Source organism: Trachypithecus francoisi, unplaced genomic scaffold (genome assembly GCF_009764315.1).
Source record: "Trachypithecus francoisi isolate TF-2019V2 unplaced genomic scaffold, Tfra_2.0 Lachesis_group15, whole genome shotgun sequence".
In the NCBI taxonomy this organism is placed as follows: domain Eukaryota; kingdom Metazoa; phylum Chordata; class Mammalia; order Primates; family Cercopithecidae; genus Trachypithecus; species Trachypithecus francoisi.
Window position 1 is genome coordinate 114,578,452 of NW_022681460.1, and position 16,716 is coordinate 114,595,167.

The following is a 16,716-nucleotide window of genomic DNA, read 5'->3' on the forward strand; positions in this document are numbered from 1 at the left end:
TTCACCATGTTAGCCAGGATGGTCTCGATCTCCCGACCTTGTGATCCGCCCGTCTCGGCCTCCCAAAGTGCTGGGATTACAGGCTTGAGCCACCGCGCCCAGCCGGAAGGTGCTTTTCAAAGCACAGAAACAGGGTGCAAGTGTCACTGGTGGGTGGAAAATCCCTGCCAGCTGTTTCCAAAGCCATGAGGGAACAGGGAGTGCTGTGGAGTGTACTTACTCCACGTGTCCAATTATGGGACTTATACTTCCGGGGAAAACTCAATCTCCCCTAGAATCTAAGGAAGTAATTAATAAAAACTAAGTCATTCCTCAAAAGCATCCCCTGTAAAATCCAGAACCAGGAGAGCACTGTAAGAGACTCCAGCTCTCATGTTACTCACCGTCCCCAGGCAGCTCCCGCTCCTGCAGGAAGGCAGGGCCCAGGGTCCACTCAGGACAGGGCTGGCCTGTGCTGGGCCTGCAGGACGCCAGGCAGGAGAAGGCGGGAGTGGCCAGAAAAGCAGGCAGGCCCAGGATGTCTGTCAGAGGCTGGGCCTGTGGGGAAGGCATGACGGGGCGGGATGCAAAGCCCAGCGCACAGGTCCGAGATGGTTTGAGGGCAGCTGCGAGCTACCCCAACCGGACTGGACACTCACAGGAGCCACACTGCCCCAGAGCTGTCAGTGACAAAGACTCACCCCAGGGGCACCAGGAAGACCCGCCGTCGACTCTGAAAAGTGTGGTCATTACAACATCAGGTTCAGTGGTTCAGTACGTAGCCTCAAATTTCTTTTTTCTTTTTTTTTTGATAGAGTCCTGCTCTTGTCGCCGAGGCTGGAGTGCAGTGGCATGATCCCGGCTCACTGCAACCTCTGCCTCCCAGGTCCAAGTGATTCTCCTGCCTCAGCCTCCCAAGTAGCAGGGATTACAGGCGCCTGCCACAACGCCTAATTTTTTTTTTTTTTTTTTTTGAGACGGAGTCTTGCTCTGTCGCCCAGGCTGGAGTGCAGTGCAGTGGCGCGATTTCGGCTCACTGCAACCTCCACCTCCCAGGTTCAAGCGATTCTGTCTCAGCCTCCTGAGTAGCTGGGATTACAGGCAGGAGTCACCACACCCGGCTAATTTTTGTATTTTTAGTAGAGACAGGGTTTCACCATGTTGGTCAGCCTGGTCTTGAACTCCTGACTTCGTGATCTGCCCACCTTGGCCTTCCAAAGTGCTGGGATTACAAGCATGAGCCACCATGCGCAGCTTAAAATTTCTTTCTTTCTTTCTTTTTTTTTTTTGAGACAGAGTCTTGCTCTGTCACCCAGGCTGGAGTGCAGTGGCGCAATCTCAGCTCACTGCAAACTCCGCCTCCCAGGTTCAAGCAGTTCTCCTGCCTCAGCCTCCCAAAGTGCTGGGATGACAGGCGTGAGCCACTGCGCCTGACCTTGGATCAGCTTTTAAAAAGTCAATGGACTGGCGGATGCCCGATGCCCTTCCGTAGACAATATGGACCCTGAGTCCCCAACAGGAAGCTTGACGTTTCTAAGAACAAACCCACACTTTCTCTCAAACAGCTCATGGATCCCTGAGCAGAGCGTCTGTCCTCCTAGGAAGGGAGGGAGGTCAGGCAGTGGGGCCTACTTATTTCACCGAGTTCCTGTTAGACCTGTAGCTGAGGATGGTGCCCCTGCAGGAAGAGCCAGTGCCTCCTTAGAGTCACCTGTACTTCCTTAGAGCTTAGAAAGGATGGTTTGGAATGGAAATAATTCTCCATGGACACAGGAATAACGAGGCAGATGCTACACAAACTCAGATTCCCTGCCAAGCCTAAGACTCACACACTCCGTTCTGGGCCCACCTTTATCTCCTCATTTCTAAAGTAAGCCTGAGGGCCGGACACAGTGGCTCACATCTGTAATCTCAACACTTTGGGAGGCCAAGGTGGGTGGATCACCTGAGGTCAGCAGTTTGAGACCAGCCTGGCCAACCTGGTGAAACCTCGTTTCTACTAACAATACAAGAATTAGCTGGGTGTGGTGGCGGGCGCCTGTAATCCCAGCTACTCAGGAGGCTGAGGCATGGGAATCGCCTGAACCTGGGAGGTAGAGGTTGCAGTGAGCCAAGATCGTACCACTGCATTCCAGCCTGGGTGACAGAGTGAGACTCCATCTCAAAAAAGAATTTAAAAAATAAAAACAGCCGGGCGCAGTGGCTCAAGCCTGTAATCCCAGCACTTTGGGAGGCCGAGACGGGCGGATCACGAGGTCAGCAGATCGAGACCATCCTGGCTAACACGGTGAAACCCCGTCTCTACTAAAAAATACAAAAAACTAGCCGGGCGAGGTGGCGGGCGCCTGTAGTCCCAGCTACTTGGGAGGCTGAGGCAGGAGAATGGCGTGAATCCGGGAGGCGGAGCTTGCAGTGAGCTGAGATCCGGCCACTGCACTCCAGCATGGGTGACAGAGCGAGACTCCGTCTCAACAAAAAAAATAAAAATAAAAAATAAAAATAAAAACAAAAAATAAAGAAAGCCGGGCCTCCCTGCCATTGCAGAGTGGCTCCGTGCACTGTAGATCCCACCGAGACGAACAGGGCCACTCCTCAGCGACTCTGGTCACCGCACCCACCCCTTTATTTGCTCTGGGGTTATGGACGTCCACTTCCACGCCATCACCGTTGACATTCAGAGCCCCTGGCTGGCTGGATGCCCTGGGGGTTCCGGAGAGCTCAGCACACAGGAGCCGCCCACCTGCTCACTCCCAGATGGAGGCCTGCGGGTTGCTTTCTGTGGTTCAAGGCCTCCCTGCATGGAGTTTTCCAGGGCAGCCATCACCTGCCTTTCCAGAGACAAAAACGTACCTCAGAGCACGGTGCCTGCTCACTCCCAGCCTCCTGGATAAAACGCAGTCACAGCTCACACCGGCCCCGGCAGTTTATTTTATTTGCCAGCCAGCCAGGACCTGGCCTTGCCCAGAAGCCATCGAGTCTATGCTACCAACTTTTTAACATTTTTACAAATTACCAATGTTAAGATGAACTCAGTTGAAAATCAAAGTGCATGTCAGAAAACGTCGCTATGTCTAAACGTTACATTCACTAGTTAACAAGTCCTCCACCCAAATCACCAGCGGGTAGAGAAAAAGCCCTTGCAGAGCCATCAGTAACTCGAGTGGGGCCAACACTGTCCCCATCACAGTTCCTTCTTCCCTGAGCCTGTCTCCACCACAGAAATAGGAATACTGGGCACAGTGCACACTACTGCCTCCTCTTACCCTCAGATGCTGGCCTGGGTGGCCTCACAGGCTGGGCCTGGCTCTGTACACAGCTTCCAGGAAGGGCATGCTGTTGGAGATGGGCTCCCCATCGTGTCTCCGTCCCAACCAGATCACTGGCTTTTCTCAAACAACGTCACCTTCCTACTTGCTTGTCATGCTGGGGTTTCTGCAAAGCCTGTGTGCTCACCAGGAGGCACACCACCACCTAGGAGAAAGTTTAACCTGCTCCCAGACACACTCTAATAAACCTCCTGCTGGTGCTGCCCAGGGAGCGGGAGGCAAAGTTCAGGAAGTGTCCTTGCTGGTTTAACAAACAGTCAGGGCTCAAAACAGAGTGGCTTTTGTTTTTGGCTTCCTAAGCTGATAATGGTTTGTACAAAAGACACATTTCCCCATCATTTCACTAAGGCAGCTCTTTGCTCAGACACCGCTGGTAGTGGGAGAAGGGAGGACGGGAGAGAGCACAGCCCGACGGTTCTGGGAGATGTGCCTTACACTCCCTCTCTTTCCCTTCGCTCTTCCAGAAACCCTGACAAACAGCACCACCCCCTGGGCTCCACCTGCTCAGATCCTCAGACATCACCATGCCCAGGAACTCAGCAGCACCACAGTCCATCCCCTTCCACTCTCCCCGCTTACTCAGACACCACAGCAGCAACTTGCCATTACAAGCTGCCTGCCGAAAGGATCCTTGGGAAAACACTGCGAGCCGCAGGCCCACCAGCTCGGCCATGACTAACTGCACACTTCAGCCGACTACCACGGTGCGAGTTCCCAGTAAAAAGAAATGGGTCTGACTGGAACCATTCAGAATATCAATCAATAAAAGGTTTATTTGCCTGAAGATCACCAGTGGAGGGTCCCTGAATAGTGTATCTGGATAGAACACACATACTCCCCACTCATATCTTTATTAGACTTTTTTTTTAAAGATGATGTGATGTACAAGCTGTTTTTTTTTTTTCTTTCTTTTTTTTTTTTTGAGATGGAGTCTTGCTCTGTCGCCTGGGCTGGACTGCAGTGGCTGGATCTCAGCTCACTGCAAGCTCCGCCTCCCGGGTTTACGCCATTCTCCTGCCTCAGCCTCCCGAGTAGCTGGGATTACAGGCACCGCCACCTCGCCCGGCTAGTTTTTTGTATTTTTAGTAGAGACGGGGTTTCATCGTGTTAGCCGGGATGGTCTCGATCTCCTGACCTCGTGATCCGCCCGTCTCGGCCTCCCAAAGTGCTGGGATTACAGGCTTGAGCCACCGCGCCCGGCCTAAGCTGTTTTTTAAAAGAGCAGTCTTTCCATAAGTTTCACAGTATTGAATTCCACGTTGTGGACAATTATATCCCACCCTTAAAAAGCAAAGCAAGACATGGAAGAACCGTAACTGCACACTGACGAAGGGGAAGAAGCCCATCTGAAAACGCTGCATGCCAGATGGTTCTAGCTCCATGACGTTCAGGAAAAGGCAGAGCTGTGGAGACACTGAGGATCGGTGGTGGTGGGGGCTGGTGTAGGGGATGAGCTGGCACTGAAACGACTCTGTGACACTATAATGCTGGACCTGTCATTCTACATTTGTCAAAACACGGAATATACTCCACAAAGAGTGAACCCTTAACTATGGACTTCGGTTAATAATAATGTATTAGGCCGGGTGCAGTGGCTCACGCCTGTAATCCCAGCACTTTAGGAGGCCAAGGCGGGTGGATCGCTTGAACTCAGGAGTTTGAGACCAGTCTAGGCAACATGATGAAACCCCATCTCTACAAAAAAAAATACAAAAAATCAGCCAGGCGTGGTGGTTACTGGGTGTGGTCCCAGCCACTGGAGAGGCTGAGAAAGAAGGAACGCTTGAGCACAGGAGGCCGAGGTTGCAGTGAGCCAAGATCAAGATTGTACCACGACACTCCAGCCCGGGTCATAGAGCAGATTGTCTCAAACAAAACAAAACAAATAATAATGTATCAGTGTTTGGTCCCGGAATGCTCTACACTATGTTCCATTTTCTGTAAACCTAAAATTGCTCTACAACATGAAGAATATTCATTTTTTTTAAGTGAAAAAACTTTCCTCCTGTGGGCGGCAAGCCACCCAGGTGCCGAGGCAAGAGACTGAGGGCACGAGCTGTTTTAGAAAAGCCACCGACCACCGACCCTATGGGGCTAGACCCTACCCTTCCACTCTAAAAAAGAAATCAGGATCTAAAAATACGAGAAGATTCACTCTGACACGTCAGGTTCCCACCCTTCTGAAGTGACCAGCGTGAGGCTTGGCCACGCCCTTCAGACCACACAGGCCTTTAAGGATAAAATGCACTGGTGCGTTCAGTGCCTGGAGTAATGCCCAGGGCTGCCACAACAAACGAACACACACCACGGGGCTTGAAGAAACACCAGCTTATCCTTTCTCAGTTCTGGAGGCTGCAAGTCCAAAGCCAAGGTGTGAGCAGGGCTGGCTCCTGCAGAGGACGCATCCTTGCCTCTGCTGGCTGCTGGGAGCCCTGGGAGCTCCCTGGCTCTGGTTGGTCTCTGCCCCGTCTTCCTACTGCCTTCTCCCTGTGTGTCTCTCCCGTCTTCCAGGGACACCTGCTACTAGACTTAGGGCCCAAACCAGCGTGAGGTCATCTTGAGACCCTTAATGAACCACATCCACAAAGACCCTTTTTCCAAATAAGGTCACACCCACAGCTTCTGGGTGGACGTATCTTTTGAAAGGCCACTCTTCAGCCACTGCACCATACATAGGACATAAAAAATCAACAATGCCCTAACAAACATGAGAGGGGGATAAAAAGACAGACCCAAGTGAGAAAGAGTGCCCAGGCACAAGAACGCCCAGGAACACAGTTCCCCGGACGCTGCAGACCAAGGGCTCTGGGTCACCCTGCAGGACCTCGGGCGTCTCCTCGTGAAGAAGCCATGTCCTTCTCAAGGCACAGGAGCCACCATCTGCAGTCTTGGGGTCTCCCAGCATGTTCCGCACACTGCAGCCATGCAAGAGGGCCCAACTCCCACCACATGCCCTCTTAGCCAGCACCTCACCGCTGTCTCACGTGCAGAAAGGCACAGCCAAACGTGGGACCCACGGTGGGCGCCCTGGCCCCGGAAGCTGCAGCCCAGCTGATAACTGGGACTCCGCTCTAAGGGAGGACCACCCCTGGGGTCTACGTGGGCAGAAGTGAAGCTGCCCACCTGAGGGTGACTAATTCCTGGGGCAGCTTCTTGGAGCAGGGAACGGAGTACAATCCCATGGCTCCCACTGTACAGTGGCATCCAGAAGCGACTCAAAAACTACCCTGTGCGAGCCTCAGCTTTCGAGAAATCAGGGCACAGAGGACTGACCTGAGAAGCCCAGGCCCCACTGGCCGGCAGCTCAGCCGTTCTGGTGCCCTTGCTCGGCAGCAGGCTGACCAGGATTGGTGGCTGCCACCTCCCCCTTCCCTGCGGTTCCCAAGGGCTCAGGTTCAACTTCATACGTTTTCTGCGGCAGCCTCATGGCTCTCCTGGAATCCCACCCTCCAGACCGGCGGACATGGTTACACTCTGTCCACCACGGCTATGCTCGAAGACCCTCTCCCCAACTATGTTGAGAACAAGGGACCCACAGTGACGGGAGACACCACGTCACTGTGACAACCCTGGCTGCATCTGGGAGCAGGGTGGAGGACAGCCAAGCAGGGGCAGGCATTAGTTCGGCATCCCCAAACACAGAAGATCATTTGCAAGTTGACAAAAGGAATCCTCCCAAGCCCTCTGCTCCGCCTGTGCCTGGAGCCTGGCAGTGGGTGGTCCTGACGTCACTGCCCACCCCGCCTCTGCTGGCTGACAGGCCCTGGGGGAGGACTCCTGCCCAGGCTGAGAGGACATGTGGGACAGACAACCGTGGGCCTCCCGTCACAGCCACACAGCCCCACAGTGCACACAGGGCAGGAGGCCTCACGCCAGCTTCTACAGAAGACACCCAGGGAGCAGGAGGCACAAGCCGCAGGGCATAAAGGAAGAGGTGGATGCCAGACGTCCCCAAGCTCCTGGGTGAAAACCACTTGCCTCGTAGGTAACGAAGTCATCGAACTCGTCCGGGCAGGCCAGGGGCTCCTCGTCCTGGGCAGAAGCAATGCCACCGTAGCGCTGGCCATCAGGATCTGCAGGGAGAAGACCTCGTGCTCAGCAGGCCACCCACTGCCACCCAGTGACAGGACCCTGGCAGCCTCGGGGCTCCCTGGGAAGGAGGCCCCCAGGGACAGATGTGTGGGAGTTGGGGGCCCTGGAGGGGTCAAGACAAGCAAGGGAGTGAATGTGAGAAATTCAGGGAGAGAAAACAGCCTTGCGGACAGGTCAGAGATGCATTCCCCATGGGAACAAGGCTTCTGGAGAGAATTCTGAGGAGGAGGTGCGGAGGTAGGAGGAAAACTTTTTATTTCTTAAAAGAAGCAGACAGCACTGCAAAAAAAAAAGCAAGATGTTGAGCTCTGTAAAACTGCTCATGGCCTTTAATAAGTGTTAGGTACCACTCAGATTTTTTTTTTTTTTTTGAGACGGAGTCTCGCTCTGTCACCCAGGCTGGAGTGCAGTGGTATGATCTCAGCTCACTGCAAGCTCCGCCTCCCGGGTTCATGCCATTCTCCTGCCTCAGCCTCCCCAGTAGCTGGGACCACAGGCACCCACCGCCACACCCAGCTAATTTTTTGTATTTTTAGTAGAGACGGGGCTTCACTGTGTTAGCCAGGATGGTCTTGATCTCCTAACCTCATGATCCACCTGCCTCCGCCTCCCAAAACCAGTCAGATTTAAACCTTTAAAAACATTTACATGAGAAGGTGTAGGTATGATGAAATAATATGAAAACAACATCTTTTCCTGGGTGCTGGGCTTACGCACGGTTTTCATTTTTTTTTTTTTTTTTTTTTTTTGCTTATCTTCTATAATCAGTGTTTTATGAGAAAAACTTTAAAGGAAAAGCTATCCTCTCGTGAGAGGCTATAATTCTTACGTCAGCTACAGTCATTACTTTTGCAAACACAACCCATCCCACGGCACCTGCCTCTCCTCCTACAGGAAAAGGCAGTGGCTTCCAGCCTCTCAGTGATATCCACAGGTCAAAGCACCTTCCAGGGCCTGTGAGTGACAGAGACACTTAGGTGTCCTCGCACTGTCTCACTATTAATTCAACTACTTGCTTAAAATATACCAGCTACTTACAACATAGCATTATTTACTCAATACCTTTAACACACTCTATTCTAATGTCAATCACTTATTTTAAAAGTGAAGGTTGGGGCCGGGCGCGGTGGCTCAAGCCTGTAATCCCAGCACTGTGGGAGGCTGAGGCAGGCGGACTGCTTCAGCCCAGGCAATGGAGACCAGCCTGGGCAACATGGTGAAACCCCAATCTCCACAAAAAATACAAAAATTAGGTGGGGTGCAGTGGCTCACACTTGTAATCCCAGCACCTTGGCAGGCTGAGGCGGGAGGATCATTTGAGGTCAGGAGTTCAAGACCAGCTTGACCAACATGGTGAAACCCCGTCTCTACTAAAAATAGTAAAAATTAGCTGGGCATGGTGGCGAACACCTGTAATCTCAGCTAATTGGGAGACTGAGGCAGGAGAATCACTTGAACCTGGGAGGTGGATGTTTCAGGGAGCCGAAATCGTACCACTCTGCACTCTAGCCTGGGTGACAGAGCAAGACCTCGCCTCAAAAAAAAAAAAAAAAAAAAGACAAGAAAAAATTAGCTGGGCATGGTGGCACACACCTGTAGTCTCAGCTACTCTGGAGGCTTGAGCCAGGGAGGCAGAGGATGCAGCTGGCCAAGACTGCACCACTGCATTCCAGCCTGGGTGACAGAGCAAGACCCTGTCGCAAAGAAAAAACAAAAGTGGAGACCAGGCATGGTGGCTCACACCTGTAATCCCAGCACTTTGGAAGACTGACGTTAGAGGATTGCTTCAGTCCAGGAGTTCAAGACTGGCCTGGGCAATATAACAAAGATCCTATGTCTACAAAAAATAAAGGTAAGGCAAGGCACGGTGGCTAACGCCTATAATCCTAGCCCTTTGGGAGGCTGAGGCGGGCAGATCACTTGAGATCAGGAGTTCCAGACCAGCCTGGCCAACATAGTGAAACCCCGTCTCCACTAAAACAATTAACCAGGTGTGATGGGTGCCTGCAGTTCCAGCTACTCGGGAGGCTAAGGCACAAGAATCACTTGAGCCTGGGAGGTGGAGGCTGCAGTGAGCTGAAATCGCGCCACTGCACTCAGCCTGGGTGACGAAGTGAGACCCTTGCTCATAAATACACACATAAATAATAAATTAAAAATAATAAAAAATAGGCAGGGTGCGGTGGCTCACACCTGTAATCCCAGCACTTTGGGAGGCTGAGGCGGGCAGATCACAAGGTCAGGAGTTCGAGACCATAGTGGCCAACATGGTGAAACCCTGTCTCTACTAAACATATAAAAATTAGCTGGGCATGGTGGTGCATGCCTGTAATCCCAGCTACTTGGGAGGCTGAGGCAGGAGAATCGCTTGAACTGGGACCCAGGAGGTGGAGGTTGCAGTGAGCCAAGATCGCGCCACTGCACTCCAGCCTGGGCTACAGCAAGACTCTGTCTCAAAATAATAATAATAAATTAAAAATTAAAAAATTAAATTACATTTTAAAATGCTAACAGTTGGCCAGGCACAGTAGCTCATGCCTATAATCCCAGCACTTTGGGAGGCCGAGGTGGGCAGATCACGAGGTCAGGAGATGGAGACCATCCTGGTTAACATGGTGAAACCCCGTCTCTACTAAAAAATACAAAAAATTAGCCAGGCGTGGTGGCGGGCGCCTGTCGTCCCAGCTACTCGGGAGGCTGAGTCAGGAGAATGGTGTGAACTCAGGAGGCAGAGCTTGCAGTCCGTTGGGATTGCACCACTGTAGGCGACAGAGCAAGACTCTGTCTCAAAAAATAAAATAAAATAAAAATAAAATGCTAACAGTCTTGCCTGCACTTCCAAACACTGAAATACAGAACTAAAAACTTTCAAAACACAGCAAAGCGTTTTGGACACAGTGTATGAGAGCTCAGGTTCTGACAGTGGGCAAACAATCTTGAGGGTCTTGCCCCAGAGAGCACAGCAAGAGATGTGAACACAGATGGCATTTTAATATTCTTGGTAGGACCTAAATACCATTCTCATATCAGTTTTCTCTATAAGAACTAAAACAATTTGCAATTAGCTGGGAATTTTGCGTGTGCGTTTCTCTTATTCTTCCAGAGCATGAGGGGTGTGTGAGACACAGCAATGGCCTATTTGGAACAGTTCCCTCTATCTCATTCTATTCCTGAAACAAGGCCTGTGGCTGTGACGGTAAACCCTCCTGTGCTTCCCTGCAAACTAGGCCAGCACATCCTGCTGGCCACTCCTTGATGCAGCGGGGCTGACAGACAACACAGGGTGCCGCAGCCACCACAGAGGTAACAACACCTGAAGTGAACCTCAGCTGAAGTGCGGTTTGGGTGATCACATTTTTCTTTCCTCTAAGTGCTATGAAATAATTCCATTCGATTTCATTTTATTCTACTCTCATTGTCCTTCCTAATGGAAAGTAAATCATGACATCAAATTACACAAGAGCAAAGCAGACCCCACAGCCCCAGAGGCCATGTGTCGGTGGCACCTCCTCCCTGACGCCCCAGCACCTCCGCCCAGACGCCCCAGCACCTCCTCCCTGACGCCCCAGCACCTCCTCCCTGACGCCCCAGCACCTCCTCCCTGACGCCCCAGCACCTCCTCCCAGATGGCTCAGGATCCCCTCCCAGAGGGCCCAGCACCTCCTCCCTAAAACCCCAGCACATCCTCCCTGACGCGCCAGCAGCTCCTCCCAGAAGGCCCAGCACCTCCTCCCTGAAACCTCAGCACCTCCTGCCTGACATCCCAGGACCTCCTCCCTGACAACTTAGCACCTCCTCCCAGACGGCCCAGGACCACCTCCCTGACACCCCAGCACCTCCTCCCTGACGCCCCAGCACCTCCTCCCTGACCCCCCACACCTCCACCCTGAAACCCCAGCACCTCCTCCCTGACACCCCAGCACCTCCTCCCTGACGCCCCAGCACCTCCTCCCTGACGCCCCAGCACCTCCTCCCAGACGGCCCAGGACCCCTCCCTGACACCCCAGCACCTCCTCCCTGACGCCCCAGCACCTCCTCACCGACCCCCCCACACTCCACCCTGAAACCCCAGCACCTCCTCCCTGACACCCAAGCACCTCCTCCCTGACGCCCCAGCACCTCCTCCCTGACGCCCCAGCACCTCCTCCCTGACGCCCCAGCACCTCCTCCCTGAAGCCCCAGCACCTCCTCCCTGACAACTCAGCACCTCCTCCCTGACGCCCCAGCACCTGCTTCCTGACGCCCCAGAACCTCCTCCCTGACGCCCCAGCACCTCCTCCCTGACGCCCCAGCACCTCCTCCCTGACAACTCAGCACCTCCTCCCTGACACCCCAGCACCTCCTCCCTGACAACTCAGCACCTCCTCCCTGACACCCCAGCACCTCCTCCCTGACAACTCAGCACCTCCTCCCTGAAACCCCAGCACCTCCTCCCTGACAACTCAGCACCTCCTCCCTGACGCCCCAGCACCTGCTTCCTGACGCCCCAGAACCTCCTCCCTGATGCCCCAGCACCTCCTCCCTGACGCCCCAGCACCTCCTCCCTGACACCCCAGCACCTCCTCCCTGACAACTCAGCACCTCCTCCCTGACGCCCCAGCACCTCCTCCCTGACGCCCCAGCACCTGCTTCCTGACGCCCCAGAACCTCCTCCGTGAGGCCCACTCCACTCTGCTGTCAGCTCTGCAGTTGGCTCGGTGTCCCACCCCTCACACCAGCTCTCAGGGATGACCCACCAGCCTCTTCAGGAGCCTGGGGCTGGGGACAGAATTGTGAGGCCTGCCTCTCACCTGCCCCTTGTGACCCTGCCTCCCTGTGGCCTCCAAACGTGCCAGGTGCAGTCCTGTTGGGATGCTGCCTTCCCATCCCGGACGTTCTCAGGGAGGCCTCCCCGCTCCTCTGCCTCCCTAGCTCCCACCTGTTTGTGGTCTGTCTCCCGCTAGAAAGCCAGCTCCCAAGGGCAGGGGTTCTCCACTTCCGTTTCGTGCTACGTCCCAGAGCCTGGAACAGACTGGTTCGACAGCACTCATGGGACCGTTGCCCCATTTGTCCCCGTCCATGGTCCTCACAGGTCCCAGCTGTGCTCTCCCTCCGCGGCAGCCATCTCCACCAGTCTGGCTCAAGCTCTCGTGCAGTGAGATAGGAGAGCCCTGGCCGGCTCACGATGTCCAGCTCACCGCCCTCTCAAGTAGACAGCCACAGGAGCCCTCCCAGGCCTACCTGTCAGCTGCTGGGAAGGAGAGAGGAGTGACCCAGCTGTTGTGGGATTGACCCAGGTGAACGCAAGGAGAGAAGGGGACGGTGTCTGGGAGAAGGCCCCACCTTGGCGTGTCAGGTGGCTGGCCAACCACTAAGAAACATCTGGAGACAGGCTGTCCTTGGGCCATCCCTCTCTCAACCCTTCAGTCACTAAGCCAAGATGCTGGCAACCACAGGCAGCCACAGTCCACAGCTGGCAGCCCCCAGGCTTCCCAGACAGAGCATCAGGCTCCTCCGAGGGCAGCAAGCCAGGCTGGAGGCTTCATTCCACTCGGTGGGCAAAGCCCAGCCCAGGGCATGGGCCTGCCAGGAGGACACCCTGACTCCTGAGCTGAGAGTGGGCACCTTCCAAGCCAAGGCCTCCCAGGAACCCCTAGAGCTGAGCTTGCCCCATTTTGTGTTAGCCATGGTTCACAGGAACAAACCAACCCTCACCCTGAGGACAGAATCGTGAACCCAGGTGGCTCCCTCCTGCCCATACCATGGTACCGAGGGCCACTGCTGTTCCCAGCCTTAACCCTGCAGAGGGATCTGAGCACCTCACCTGCCTAAACCTACAAAAAGCCGTCTTAACTCTCCGTGACAGGCTGTGTCCCTGACCCCCGAGGGAACACATCTCCGGCCCAAATCGCCTGCAGGCCACCCTCAGTAACAGGCCCAGGAACACGCTCTGCCAGCCACATTGTGCAGAGCAAGTTTACCCTATGACAAGCCAAGACCAGCACCCAGTGACTGGCAAGGGCCCTGAGTACTCTGAGTCTTTGTGGCACCAAGGAAATGGGTTGTAACATTTATAACAAGACCAGCAATCACAACAAAGAATTTCTGGTTTTATACAAAATGCATAGAGTTACAGTCCTGTTCCCTGTGATTTCACACACGTGCCTGTCACTAGAAAACGAACCAATGCAGGCAGGGCGCGGTGGCTCACGTCTGTAATCCCGGCACTTTGGGAGGCCGAGGTGGGTGGATCACCTGAAGTCAGGAGTTCGAGACCAGCCTGGCCAACATGGCAAAACCCCGTCTCTAACACAAAAAATTAGCCAGGAGCGGTGGCGCGAGCCTGTGGTCTCAGCTACTCGGGAGGCTGAGGCAGGAGAATCGCTTGAACCTTGGAGGCAGAAGTTGCAGCGAGCCGAGATCACGCCACTGCACTGTAGCCTGGGTGACAGAGCAAGATTCCACCTCAAAAGAAAAAGGAGGCCGGGCACAGTGGCTCAAGCCTGTAATCCCAGCACTTTGGGAGGCCGAGACGGGCGGATCACGAGGTCAGGAGAACGAGACCATCCTGGCGAACACGGTGAAACCCTGTCTCTACTAAAAAATACAAAAAACTAGCCAGGTGAGGTGGCGGTGGGCGCCTGCAGTCCCAGCTACTCGGGAGGCTGAGGCAGGAGAATGGCGTAAACCCGGAAGGCGGAGGTTGCAGTGAGCTGAGACCCGGCCACTGCACTCCAGCCTGGGCGACAGAGCCAGACTCTGTCTCAAAAAAAAAAAGAAAAAAAAGAAAAAGCCGTCAGTGCTGAGAGGTTGTGACTACCGACAGGCCGCCGACACTCCCCTCAAAGCTCGCATCTACTTCCCTCTGTATTTTCCAAACAGTCCCCATGAGATGCCCTGCCACACTGCACTTTGCCCCATTTTCCATTCTCCAGTCTTCCAAAATGGTTACATCACCATCTTCGGTTACATCAATATTCAATTTAATTATTATGACTATGTAAAATATGGCCTGTTGGCCGGGCGCGGAGGCTCACGCCTGTAATCCCAGCACTTTGGGAGGCTAAGGTGGGCAGATCATGAGGTCAGGAGATCAAGACCATCCTGGTTTAACACGGTGAAACCCCGTCTCTACTAAAAATACAAAAAAATTAGCCTGGCGTGGTGGTGGGCGCCTGTAGGCCCAGCTACTTGGGTGGCTGAGGCAGGAGAATGGCGTGAACTCAGGAGTTTGCAGTGAGCCGAGATTGCACCACTGCACTCCAGCCTGGGGCACAGAGCAAGACTCCGTCTCAAAAAAAAAAAAAAAAAATACGGCTTGTTACTGGACCAAGAAGTACAGACTCTCTTATTCCACTTCTTGTTTTTCATGGAAGTGGTAACTGCCGCCTGGGGTCTTCTGCTTGGCCTCCATGCACCCCCATCTCAGCCCCAAACACTGAGGCCTCTCTGATGACAGCAAGTTCTGGGGGTCCCCAGGTTCCCTCACCATCCACCTAGAAGCCTGCATCCAGTAATCCTTGACTTCAGAGTGAAGATGAAACACAGCTATACAAAACAAGAATGACAAAGCTACCAGCTTCATGAGGGGCTTTTCTCCTCCCTGCGACTGAGACCAAGCAGATGTCAGCCTCCGGCTAGCACCTCCATGAACTCAGGGGACCAATGGCTAGAAAAGAAGCATCCTCTCGGGCATACCATCTCACGCACAAAAACCACCCAGCCAGCCCAACAAATACCAAAGCATCAGTGTCATAAAGATCGCATTCTCTATTACACACAAAATTCGGTTTGGAATTAATGGCAAGTTTTTTGTTTTGCTTTGTTTTGTTTTTTGAGACAGGGTCTGTCACCCAGGCTGGAGTGCATGGAGTGCAGTGGCACAAACACAGTTCACTGCAGCCTCCACCTCCTGGGGTCAAGGGATTCTCCCACCTCAACCTCCCGGGTAGCTGGGCCCACAGCATGCGCCACAATCTCAGCTCCTTTTTTCATATTTTTTGCACAGCCAAGGTCTCGCTATGTTGCCCAGGCTGGTCTAACCCTCCTGGGATCAACTAATCCTCTCACCTCAGCCTCCCAAAGTGCTGGGATTATAGGAATGAGCCACTGTGTCTGGCCCACAATGGATTTTTCAAACTAAGAGGAAAAAGTTTACAGCTAGACTCTCCCCTGAGCTAACCAGTGAATCCGTTAGAGGACACCCTCATCCCGAGGGCCACGGGCACGACTGCCATGTCATGACTAACCTGAGGAGAACCAGACTTTCCAGAAGGCCTGGAGGGAGGGCCTGCAGCACACCACGCAGCAAGCCGCAAGGCACAGCATGCGAGAGCCAAAATGCTCACAAAGCCGCTACTGCAAGCTTTGTGCAGAATGACAAAGGTGAAATACATTTATCAAGTACACATCTATCCTCAAGACGTTACTTAAGGATTGCAGCGTATCAGTTAGACTGAGACACGGCCCCATCAGCCTCAACCTGCTGGTGCTCAGCCTGCACACTCTAAGGCCTCCTGACTGTCCTCTTCCTCCCCCTTCTCCTGCCAATGCTGCCTCCTGAGGATCTGTGGCTACCTGCTCTGCCCATTGGTCTGCAGGCCCCCTTGACCCAGAGCTTGCCTGCACACTCCTCTCAGCCTCCAGAGCCTGCAGTCTCTCTCCATCCTCGCCCCACCTAAGGACTGCTTCCTCACCTGGGCCAGGTGGTCTTTACCTGGTTGTCAGGGTGTCCTTTCTCCCCTCCACCCCTCCTCAGAGAGGGCTGCCTGCCTAGTTCCCATCTCATCCCCGGCCTGTTACACTGACAGCGGCAGCACCTCACCCATTTGTCCTCCTGCCGCCACCCACTGGCCTTGCTCTGGTGCTGGTTCACCACAAAGGCCATGGGGCCAAGCCCAGCACAGAGGCCATGATGGTCCCACAACACATTCATGGGTGAAAGAACAGACAGTGGGATACAGAGTAACAAACGGGGAACAGATTGGGCATGGTAGCTCATGCCTGTAATTCCAGCAACTTGGGAGGCCAAGGCGGGCGAATCACCTGAGGTCAGGAGTTTGAGACCAGCCTGACCAACATGTTGAAACCCCGTCTCTACTAAAAATACAAAATTAGCCAGGCACGGTGGTGCATACCTGTGATACCAGCTACTCGGGAGGCTGAGGCAGGAGAATTGCTTGAACCTGGAAGGCGGAGGCTGCAGTGATATGAAATCACGCCATTGCACTCCAGCCTGGGCAACAAGAGCAAAATTGCGTCTCAAAAAGAAAAAAAAAAAAAACAGGGAACAACACACAGCACATTCCCCAGAGCCATCAAAGGACTTGGCATCTGATAA

General features: G+C 53.8%; 1 protein-coding gene across 3 annotated transcripts in view; it reads right to left on the reverse strand.

Moving 5' to 3' along the window:
- The window catches only part of RAB11FIP3 (RAB11 family interacting protein 3), a 102,724-nt gene that overhangs the window by 42,837 nt on the left and 43,171 nt on the right, over nt 1–16,716 (reverse strand). For 2 of the 3 annotated variants that reach the window (XM_033236410.1, XM_033236409.1), the window contains exon 3: nt 7,284–7,378. In XM_033236410.1, the coding sequence (XP_033092301.1) occupies nt 7,284–7,378 (95 nt within the window). Of the gene's footprint in view, nt 1–3,242; nt 4,151–7,283; nt 7,379–16,716 lie in introns of those variants that run through there. The other variant, XM_033236411.1, reaches the window with a different exon arrangement.